We start from the raw sequence: 12,375 nt of genomic DNA, 5'->3' as shown, positions 1-12,375 counted from the left end.
TGTGTGTGTGTGTGTGAGTGAGAGAGAGTGTGAGAGTGAGATTTACTCTCTAAGGTAGAAAATGTACTTCAAGATTTGGACAAATAAAAGTTCAATCTAAGTATTATCCGCCGCTTAGGTTGCAGTGGCAGCAGACGAATGAAGGCTGCCTAGTTTCTTCTCCACAGTAATGTCCTCCAGAGACCCCTGGGGGTTCCTGAGTTATTATCAGGCCAGATGGGATACATAGCCACCTGCATGTCCTCAGTTTGCCCTTGGATGCTTGGATCCCATCTCAACTCAACAACTTCACCTGGCTCTTATCCATAAAAAGTTTCTACCTTAAGATACTTCCAGAAACCACATCAGACGAGCTTTTCCTTCCAATCAGCCATCATTACCCATGTGAGCACCCCAGTCTCCCAGCAGAACTATGTGACTCTGTGTGTGTGTGTCTGACCTGGCTATAAGTGGCGTCCAGCAATGTGTCCAGGTTCTGAAGGGGTGCCGGGGTTTTGTCTTTGAATCGAGTCAGCAGGCGACGCTGGATGGCTCTGAATTGGACAGCCCGCTCTGACAGCAGATCCTGGTACTGCTGACCACTGACACGCAGCTAACACACACACACAAACAAACACACACCCAAAACAAAAGGGAGACAAGAAGACATATTATTTATTTGGAAGTGATTGTTTAGGTCATTCTTAAGGTCAACTGAGAGATCAACTACAACTGGTATCGATATCCTTTTGTAAGGATAGTTGACTGTATTTAATGTTAACTTTTTTTTCCTCTGGTATTTGTGGATTTGCAGTCCTGTTTGCTGCTTGACTTCAATTTATCATGTCGTGCGTGCGTGCGTGCGTGCGTGCGTGTGTGTGTGTGTGTACCTGGAAGTGGTGGTCCAGAGACAGGAAGTACTCCTGCAGCGGTAGCGGCCCACTGAAGCTTTTCTTGAAGTCTTTGACTCCCAGTTTGGAGAAATGCCGGTCGAATCTCTGGACCAACTCTTTCACCACCAACCACATGTCCTCAAAACTGTCACTCTGAATACGGTAACGCTCTGACAAGACAAACAAACAGATCGATAGAGACACTTCCACAGGGGCTGGGTACAGTAACGTTACAAGACATACGAATGAAAATTAAATTTAAAAAGCTATTTTAAAAAGTAAAGAGTACAGCCAATTTAATAATCAGCATTGAGTTGTTGCAAAAATGCATTCAAAGACAACAAAAGAGACTAAATGTACAAATAGGAAATTAAATACTAACAAAGGGTATGTGTGACACCAAGAGATAATGAAAGATATCAAAAGGTTCCTAGGTGCTAGACGGGGAAATGAAGGGATCAAGGTTAAAAGCAGTTTTAGAGTCATAATGAAATGTATCACAAGGTTCTGAAAGGTGTCAACATGTGAAATTAAGATACATCTTAGGTCTTATGAAGTGAAGTATTGCAAAGAGACATAGCAAGAGGTCAAGGGATACATCAACTGTTATAGACACCATTTGAGAATGGCATCTGGGAAAATGTTTACAGCCCTGAAGCAGTACTGTATTAGAGATAGATGATCCCCCTCATATATGTAAACCAGTTTTCCTGAAGGTAAACTAGTGTTATGAAAATCCTGTTCATCATGTAGTGCTGCGGTCAGACTCACGGGAGGTCTTAGAAGCCAGCACAGTAACCTTGGCTCCTGACAGGAACTGGAAAGCCAAACTATTCCCATCCTTATCTGCTGATTTTGCTGAAAACTCTGCAGAGCGAGAGACAGAGAGAAAGACAGGCAGCCGTGTGATGAGACAGATAGGACGGCCTATCATGATGCAAGACGCCAACAAAGGTGAACAAGATACAGTCACAATGTTCACAAAGACGCACAGTATAAGCAGGCATGAGCTTACACAAATCCCTCTTTACACAAAAAGCACACAATGATGGACACTGAGTGTGTGTTTAGACGTCAGAGCTGCTGATTGCAGCCGATTGTCAGATAACTGAGAAATTGAACTCTTAGGGCTGAAACACACACACACACACACAGAATCACAAATAAATAAACACGCATAAACACACTCGTATAAATACACAACCCACACACACAAATACACAATAGTTGATTACTCATGTAAATGTATGCACACGCACAGCTACACATGTCTCATTCCCTCCCCTCGCTTTCCGTTGCTCATGTCATTTGGATTTGTGTAACGCCCTCCGGTGGCCACTTCATTGGTCCTCAGTTGTTAAGCAACAATAGCTGTACGACCTATCAGTATCCATCTCAGATGAACTGAACAGACATGTATTATAATGCCAGTGTGAAAAAACAGATTCCTCACTGATACTTTATCTGACTATAACGGACTGCATTTATACAGCACTTTTATCCAAAGCAATGCACAGTTTGCATCTCATTCACCCATTCACTCATTCACACACACACACAGTTTAGTGTTTTGACACTTAAACATGTGGAAAGAAGGAGCTGGGGATCGAACCGCAAATCCTGCAATTAGTGGCTAACCCACTCTACCTGCTGAGCCCCAACCCCCCTTAATGTGAATCTGCTGTGCTCCACACCAGGAATTTAACCTGTGCTAAATCACAGTTCAAAACTGCAGGTCACGTCACACTCTTGGGCCCAGAGAGAATCTACCCCACAGCAAACCATTAAAAAAAATATACAGCTGTCAAGCAACAAAGCAAATGTATTTCTAATAGGTGCTTGTTCATTTTGAAGGTTCAACAAAATCAAATAATTGCCTTTCCTGTGACTTTAACATTGTATGGATGGAGGCACTGTTCCACTAACTAAAATATGTGCAAAAACTGCAATAAACTGTAGCCAGAGATTTTGGGGCAATTCAATTAACCCCTCCAATCACATGCTGGTCAGTACTGGCAGCTTTAAGATGGATCAGGGGTGTGCATTCACTGTTCAGTTTACAAAAACACTGCTAACATCATACAGCTGTCTCCGCTGCCAAAGCCTTGAACAAAGCAATGTGTTTTGAGTCATAGAAAATGTGTGATTCAAATGCAGAACATTGGCTGTTTGGAGAACTGACACCAGCATCGGCATGTGTAAGTGTTTTTGTTGTGTTTGGATGTGTATGACCTGGGAAGATGGAGTTGAGGTCCACTGGTGGCTGGTTGGTGTCCACAGTGATCTTAAACTTGGTTGTTTTGGCTGGAGAGGAAGGAACACACACCAATGCCAGAGGAAGACTGAACCTGGACTGAAGAACCCTGGGAACTCCTGAGAAAAGCAAAATATAGCAAAATATAGCAAAATTGAAAAATCATTTTTTATGTTGCGTTTTCTCCACAATTTAGTGCTTTCCATCTTCCATTTTGTAGCAATGCCACTGAGCTGCCAAGGGTGTTTACTCCTATTTGTTAAGGTTAAGTGTTTATTTGCAAATTAAAACCAAAAAAGTTTAATTTCTTCATTACTTTGATTTATTTTGGTTAACAGAGAAGAACAATAAAAAGCCCACTTCCCCTCTGAGTGGCACCCTTCTCCGACAAACTCCCCTACGGCGAATGAAACGAGGTCGGCACATCGCTTTATGGGCTTTCTCTCCAAACAGCAGTCAGGTTAACATTTGTTAACACAGTCAACACTGCAGATATTCAGATTACACAAGTATGTGAGAGCTACGAGATCTAGAGACTCAACATCAACACCAGGTTTGGAAGGGTGTTTGTCGAAGAGCCGAAAAGGAAGTTTTTTGAAAAGTGGGGGGAAATTCTGAGAGGAAAAAAAGAGGAGTTAAGGCCAACTACAACTATGTCCTGATCTTAAGCAGTGCTGAGCTTGGCAGAAATCTACACTTAGCTAGAATAACAGAGCAAGGGAAAGGACAGATGGAGGAAAACAGTTGTTAAGAAGAGATGGAGCGAGGGAACCAGGGGACAGGAGGAGAGCTAACGACAGGAGTGGGAGAAAACCTGAGTCGAGCAGAAATAAAGCAGCGTGAGAGAGACTGAAAGAGTAATAATAAGACAATCGACAGCCGTGGTGGGAGGGAGGGACAGTTTAATCATGGAATGTTCCAGGTTATTACAGATAGTAATAATTACCTTCAACTACTGTGCACCTTTTCATTCCATACAGTACATGCAATTATTATGTGATTATATGAATAATTCAATTTGGTTTGAATACATGAACTGAAGCAGAGAGAGAAGGAGAAGGGAAGCCAAGGAAAACAGAGGCAAGGCAAGGAGAGAGAAAGTAAATGGATGGTGTTTTAGAGAGGACCAGTGACTGTGGTCCACTTCTCTCCTCTCTCGCTTAATTTCTCATTGACCACCCTTGTCCTGGGTGATTAGAAAGTTCAGCAACAAATCACATCCAACAAACAGAACAGAGAGGGTTAGATCCACTTGTCAAATTGAATATGTTGTAGGATTACTCAAACTAAAATACATGATCCATGTTGGAAAAGTAATGCTATTCGTGATAACTACACTTTTCTTTCTTTTTCCAACATCTAACTGACTCAGATGTCTTCAATGTCACATTCCCCCACCAGTAGGTGTACATTGCATTAACGTTCTGGCAAAAAATCCCAATCAACTAACAGCAGACAAATCTAAAGCAGATCTACTCCAAAATACACAATCATGTTTTGAGGTTTTAAGTAATAAGCTTCAGGTTTCAAGCCGCACCACTGAGTTTTTAAAGTAACTTTGACAATAATCAGGGCAGACATGATGTACACTGTGATGGATTGCCTGACTCCAACAGGTTTCAAGTCTCTCCAAGTTGAATTTCATAACATACAGAATGAATGAAACCACTGGCTGTCTGAAAGGAAGGAAAACATTTTTACCAAATCAAAAACACTGTGGTAAGCTTTGGAAAAAGGTCAACACTAAGGTAAAGTATATGTGGTGTAGTGAATAAAAAATTGGCAGAAACAGGTATGGTTCTTTAAAGACTCCGGCAAGATGAGAGGAGGAGGATTCTGTTTTACATTGATGATACTTGGTGCTCAAACACAGTCAAGAATGACACGGTTTCCCAAATGTCAGGCTTTTTAATGTGAAGATGTTGCTGCTGTTTACATTCACCCCAGACACAAAATCAAAAAATGCACTACAGAATGTTCAGGGTGTATGTATTTATAAATAATTGTATATATTGTTTTATTTTATATTATTTTATATGTTACCCTATTTTCATAAACATTTAATTATTGGTAAAGTTCTGTGTGTGTAGCATGAAGGGACTACAAACTTCGTTTTGTTAAACAATCTTGTGCCTTGAAAAGACTGTTTTCTTCCTGTATACTCGTCATGGAAATATACATTCAGCACTGCTGTTTCTTTCACTATAAATCCAAATGATGACCAGAGTCAAACAAAAAACAAACAAAAAACTCAAGTGAAACTGGGGGCTTTGATTCAATTCAATCATTATAGATATAAATAATAATAAATAATCTTAACACAGCAATGTTTGCTCAAATGTTATTGAGACACCTCACTCTGTTATTGTGCAACCAAATTCACACAAGTACATGAAATATAGAAGTGCGATTTGAATCACTACCTGTGGAGCTTCTAACACTAGACTTACGTTAAAACGTTTCGTGGATCAATACCCACTAGTGTTAAGACTGTATCTGTATCAGCTCTGATTGAGCTCTAGATTAGATTTAATTTACACAGGGTCTGGACAGCTGAACCAAAAAAACAAATATATGCAGAGGAGCTCTAATGAACATAGAAATTTAGGCTAACCCATTTTACTCTATTTCTCCGTTGATACTGTATGTTCAGCAAGCAAAGTCTTTGCCAGGATTATGGGTAATGGACACTATTAAAGTTTTGAAAAAATGGATGTTTCCACTCGCACTCGGTTTGTCCACTTATTAAAAGTGTGTTGAATCAGGCTGCTGTGAGGAATGTAAGATAAAAGAAGGAACTCTAGTCCTTATGGTGTTAATGATGGGTGGGGAAAAAGAGAGAGGGTGAGGAAATATAAGCAGTGCAATAAAGTCTAAGACACTAGCAGGGAAAAGACAACAGAGAAAGAGATGAAGGAGATTAAAACACGATGACAAGATGACAGACAGAGAGGAGAGGTGGAAGTAGAGAAGAAGGAATAGGAGGTTGAAATGGAGGAAGAGGAAGGGAGTGGAGGTCATGAAAAGCTGGAAAAGGCCTGGGGAAACATTTTTCCATCTCAAATTCAGCATTGCCATTTACTAGTCACCACTGTTGCATGTGTGGTTATAAATCTCGTCTTGTTCCACTCCACCTCTGTACATTCCAAAGTTGTCGCCACCAGGTTACACCCTCAATAAAGAGATTTACCTTCAGACTTTCAGCTGTATAATGTTAAATATCTAATTACAGAGACACACATGACATAACAGAAAAAAACATAATTGTGTTGAATTATCACTAATAAATGAACCTGTCCACGTCGTATCAGTAAATGTAAAATCCCTACTGTATTGCCCAAAGACCAGATATGAATGCGCAAACCACATTTGCCCAAAATCTTTATGCCTGTTTGATTTGAACTTTATTGGCATCCTATTTTTTCTTTGCTGTATTGTATTGCTAATTGTGGCTGCACATGAGCCTCAGGAATCAATTAATGTTGTGTCAAGGAACAGCAGAAGGTAGTAAATATTAAAATTTAGCTTAAATTGAAACTGAGACCAATGGCTTTAAATTTGTATTTCTTTAGGGAGCCAGGGGAACGAAAAGGTGAATAAACACACTTTGAGATAGTCTAGGCTTTAAATTAATTAGATAAGGTCACATAGATTTGTATGAACTGAAAACAAGATAGGATAATGTACTTATGTTAGAGGTATATTCTTTTGTTGCGTTGATTTGCATAACGAAAATCCTTTTTTTCCCTTTTTTCTCTTTTTGCCTTGCAAGTTTGTGATTAAATGAACGTGAGAGGCTTTGCTGGTGTGGAAATGTTGCTACAGGTGCCAGTAAGAAAATGAAATAGGATCCAGGAAGTCCACTTAAGAGTAAAACATGCATGAGTTCATGAAATCCCAGGCTTATCAGACGGCTGTGATTCATTTTCATATTTTCTGATCAGCATGAACGGACACACAATGTTCACAATTTCCAACTGACTCAAATGTATTCTTTATCTGCTAAATGTGCATCCTCAATCTCGTCACAGGAAGGAGGAGTTTGAACGCTGGATCATATTTTGTCAGCATCACCGTGGCAATAAATAAACACAGGCATCATTCGCCTACGTCAAACGTCACAGTTTGAGTCAGGTTTGATGACATGAAGGATGACAAGACACGGTGGAAAGACACGCAGCAGACTGTTGGTGTCTGAGGAGGCATTTTAGTGAGACTGAAGCCAGAGAGTGACTAACTGACTAAACACCATTTCTCAGTTACAGTAAACTGAGGTTACTGTGTTTGTCTTATAGATTCTTCATTTCATTCACTGCTTGTTCTGAACTTCAGTCTTCTGTAATCTGCAGCTGGGGATGTTTAAGTTTTTAAGAGCGTAGATACCTGAATCCACAGATACGTCATTTACTGTGACATGTGACCCCAGACATAACTCCTAATAGTTGCTCGCACTGCTGGCGATGTGGGAAATAAAGCTTTGTCAACTGTTAAACACACTTAAAATCACAATTCAGCACCGCTGCTGCTACTTGTTAAAGCTGCTGTACCTCCACTGCACTTCTGTCTCAGAGGACTCTCATTCAAATTATCTGGAATCTGCATGTGTGTGTGTGTGTGTGTGTGTGTGTGAGTGAGAGAGAGAGAGAAGGGGGAGAGAGAGACCACAGGGTTTATTTGAGCAGAGGATCACTGTATAGGATCAGGTTCTTACCACAGCTGCAGTGATGTCAGCCGTGTGTGTGTGGGTGCGTGTACTTCTGTGATGTGTGTGTGCGTCAGGATACTGCATGCACTACACACATGCTCATACCTTGTGTTTGTGTGTTTGTGTCTTTTTATCATTTCCACTGTGATACACACAGTCACAGCAATCCCTAGTCTTCAACAAATCATGTTCATATGCAGCTATTCTGCATTAGTGACTTGCATTAAATGGCCCCACTGAGAGCCAGAAAGTCCAGGTGTGGATTTCTGGATGACTGATAATGGATAAATGTTATCCTTTGACGCACGGCGACCACAGTTCACGTCTTTGTCTTGAAGTATATTAGTAATCTGACATTTCTATTATGTAATAATGATCAAAATCTTTTCCTAAACTAAACGTGAATAGCGCTGTAGTGTTGACACAATACTTAAGTTTCCAAAAATTATACATGTGTATGAATCACAATAAGGAAAAGCTAATTGATGCCATTTTTAATGCTATAGCGTAATGATTGCTTGTATCAAATGCATTAGAGTGAGCCAACAGTAAGCTTTTGGTCATCACCAAACTCTCAAAATGCTATATAGAAGGGAACTGTTACCCCGGACTCACAGAGGTGGCGTGTGCGCCGCGTTACAGCTGCGTAGGTGTGCTGATGGCGCAGTTGATAAGGCTCATGCCTTTGATGGGGGAGACCTGTGCTCGATTCCCACTGTGACACATTCACCAATGTGTTCCTAAGTTGATATAACAATTGTAAGTCGCTTTGCAGCTAAGCGTCAGCTACGGTAAATTATTAATTAATTATTTAACTCGTAAGTCCTTGTTGGTTTTTTGCTGACAGAGGTACATGAGACTAGGGCTGTCACAATAACCACAAAACTGGTCAAGCCTACCGCGGAGGATGGCAAGCCCCGCAGCAACCGCAATGTTCATACTTTACATTTCAGGGTGTTTTTAATTAATAAATTTGTGTTTCAAAAATTCCACAACCGTAACGAGCTCTGTAACGGTTCAAGGACGTATCGCCATGAGCTGTACATGACCTGACTTCAAACTTGGAAGCTGTAAGTGTTGCCGTGTTTTGTGCTGTTTTACTGTTTATATTAAAGGTTAGCTAGCAGGCTCGGCGATGTTGGACTAACCTTGTAATCCTGAGGGACGGTCAGTAGAAACTGTGAAGGTAAGCCTCATTTGAAGCTCATTAACTAACCAGCGTACTGTGTCAGATGCCTGCAGCTGTTTTTCATGTTGCTTTCTGTGGAAATTTAATTATAACGTTACAACAGTGCAGTGGTTAGTTGTGGACAGCTCATTCTGCTCCGCACCTGTGTGTGTGTGTGTGTGTGTGTGTGTGTGTGTTGGCTGTGGTATGTAAATAGACTTGATAGACGTACCCTGAAGGTAACCATATAGCTAACGTTACGTGTGAAAAATACACTACAAACTACAAAAATGAGTTTGCTTGGCAATGTTGTTGACTAGCACCCAGCAGCTAGCTTGCTCCGACCATAAAGCTGCTGTTAGCGGCTCGTTGTGCAGTGAAGGGAGATCCACAGACACTCTTACTATGCGATAATACTACACATATTACCGCAGGGGAAATTACTTCACCGCAACAGCCCTACATGAGACGGGCTTATCATGTTCGATACCATGACACTCATATCGACGAGTGGCAAAAGAGGCATGATAACAAACAGTGGGGAATAACTTTAGAGGGGGGATATTGATGTACTAGCATGTCATCATGCTGTTAGACGTTGTCGCAGCTACCTCTGAATCCTGGGGCACTCTGGAGAGGCATTTGTGAAGACGAGTCGAAGTGAAAAGGGAACAGGGTTTGGCGAGACTCTCGCCGTGGAATGTAAGCCCTACGCAGGATGAGGTTTCGCAGGTCATCTGGTGTCTACTGTTCCAATGGGAACTTTTGGTTTGGTGAGTGGGACTTAGCAGAGTGATAGGAGCAGTGGAGATAGACACAGAAACAGTTAATGACATTGCTGCTACCAATAAGTAAACAGATTCAGAACTTTAATAAATTGGTTGTGGGTTGTATGATCACTACAAATATTTGGAGCTATATTTGACTTTCACCTTAATTGAACACACAGAGTCCTTTAAATACTCCCTCATAGGCTAGTATCCATTCCTTTGCCCCGTTCATTTACTTTAAAACCAACAACTTTCCACATAGCACTCCTACTGTTAGTCGTATCAACCAACACCGGCCCCAAAGGCTCTGCAGTAATTTTTATCTTTCTGTCTGACACATGGAATAAAAAGCTTTTACTTTGGCAGTTTATGTTTCCCCAGAAATGTGCTGCATAATTGCTGCACGAGTATGTGTTTGTATTACTGCAGGGTCTCAAAGCTCACTGTAGATTACAGGACATCCTATCTCTATGAAACCACACAAACTCAGATGCGCTAAAACAAACACTGGCTGACTACTAGAAACACTACTGCTGTGTGTGTGTGTGTGTGTGTGTGTGTGTGTGTGTGTGTGTGTGTGTGTTTCTGCACTGAAACATGCAAGTCAATGCTGTATGCCTGTTATGTGTGTATGTGAAACAGATATTTCTGTGTAAACTGCCCTGAGTATAAAAGGCAAGGCAAGTTTATTTGAATAGCACATTTCAACAACAAGGTAATTCAAAGTGCTTTACATAAAACATAAAAGCAACAGGGAAATATAAAAAAGTTAACAGTTAAATGATTTGATTCCCCATCTCCCATTCTATCCCCCCTTTAGTTACTTAGGGACTCTAATCCTAAGGGGACTCTAACCCTTCTTTAGATACAGTCGTCACTGTAAATCCAAAAAGGATAAAAATGGATATTTACTTATTCTATACAGTGAGGAAGTGTGTGTGTGTACAAGTGTGAGTGTGTGTACAGACTCTTGCCAAGTATCACGTTACAGGAACATAAACAGTAGGCAGCGGCCTCTTCCTGCATATATAGTAATGTGTGTGTGTGTGTGTGTGTGTGCGCACACGTGTTGGAATGCATAAAGTGCAGTTTTGATTATGTGTGCGTTTCTGTGTGTGTGAGAGAAAATTTAAATGTATGTCCTAAAATACAGCAAATGGTGTCCAGCTTAATATTTGTACATCTGCAGTACAATGTGTGTCATTTTAATAAAGTGCGTGTGTGTGTGTTTCTACTTGCTCTAGTCTATCCAACACTCCAAACACTTACCTTTGGGATTAAGCTCTGCAAAGAGGAAGAGGAGAAGAATTAAAGGTTAAAAAAGAAAATTCAGACAGATCACAGAAACAGCAGAGGTATCGCTCCTCGTATCTAGCTTTATTCAGTGCAGACCATTAACAAAGCTGCACTGGAAGAACACAACTGCTGTTCAAAGAGGAGGGGGATTCCCTGGGAAAACCTCCACCTCCCTGCATATGGATACACACAAACTTAAAGAAACACTCTGGGAGTGCTTTGTTCACCTTCCCACACACTTGGAAAGTACCGCTGGAGGAGAGCACAGCGTCCTGACTGAGCCAAAACAGTCCAGAAGACGATAAGATGTCCAAATCCAAAATTAAATCGCTGCTCGTCAAGGGGTTAGCATGAAAATTGGTCTGACAGAATCTGGAGCTAAAGATGTCTATTCTTATAAAATTGCCAGTATCAACAGTCCAACTAATTTAACAGAACAAATGATTTCTCCAGTATTACCCCGTGCCATTTAACCAAAACTACCATGTTCCAAAGACCAGTTTAGATGTGTAAATGTATAAATGCTCATTTCATTTTAGACCATCTAAGGAAAAATACCAATATTTGTGAGCATCAGGCTAAAAATAATCTGGGCTGCCACACGGTTGTAGTGGTCCTGCTGCACTCACTTGTAAGTGCTTGGACAATGCAAATGGAAATAGATTTATGGAAAGGTTTTGTTAAATTAAAAAAGCTTTAATCTTCTATTTGGGGGGCTGTCAGCAATCTACCAAACTAAGCAGCAACGTTGAGAAAGGGCAAACACTGAACAACGAAAATGGGACACTGCTTGCGAAACAGAATTTTCTTTATCCCAGCTCCTCACTGCCAGATTTTCCCAGCTGCTCTGGGATCTAAAGAGTCAGCCTCCTGCTCTTCTAACCTTTAGGCCGCAGCCACAGAAGTCTGGCAGATTAAGCACTGATTTGATTGGTAGAAGAGGATTTCCTGCGAAGGTGAATGAAAAGCAGATGGCAGGTTGCAGGCCAATGAAAAGGCACTGAGGTGCTGAGTCAGAAAGTTCACACAATATTAAAAGCGATGAAAGTCACGCTTCCTTACAGCTGTCTCTCTTTCCTGCAGTAACTCTCTTACTCTCGTCATAATTATGTCTTTTATTTAAATATTCTGATCTCTGTAATTATCATTTCATGTCAATTATGTCACATTTATCTAATTAAAAATACAGAGAACTTAATAATACATGTCTCCCATTAAACTGGTTCAATCCCAAAACAGTATCACTAACCATTTCTCAAATTGATGTGCTTTTGAAGCCTAATTGGTGATTTATTGTGTTCCCTGAATTA

The 12,375-nt window shown here is 40.7% G+C and overlaps 1 protein-coding gene across 1 annotated transcript; it reads right to left on the bottom strand.

Moving 5' to 3' along the window:
- Window positions 1–361: 361 nt before the first annotated feature.
- Window positions 362–11,053, bottom strand: LOC119882217 (protein PTHB1-like; the record flags this gene model as incomplete). Its single annotated transcript, XM_038692208.1, has 5 exons — window positions 362–592; window positions 870–1,042; window positions 1,644–1,739; window positions 3,105–3,245; window positions 11,039–11,053. Coding segments are annotated over 5 exons (641 nt in total), but the record flags the coding sequence as incomplete, so codon positions are not given.
- Window positions 11,054–12,375: the final 1,322 nt, after the last annotated feature.

This window comes from Micropterus salmoides, unplaced genomic scaffold (assembly GCF_014851395.1).
Source record: "Micropterus salmoides isolate LMB-PRFRI ecotype aquatic unplaced genomic scaffold, ASM1485139v1 Ms_hic_scaffold_2994, whole genome shotgun sequence".
In the NCBI taxonomy this organism is placed as follows: domain Eukaryota; kingdom Metazoa; phylum Chordata; class Actinopteri; order Centrarchiformes; family Centrarchidae; genus Micropterus; species Micropterus salmoides.
This window is presented reverse-complemented; position numbering and strand designations above follow the sequence as displayed.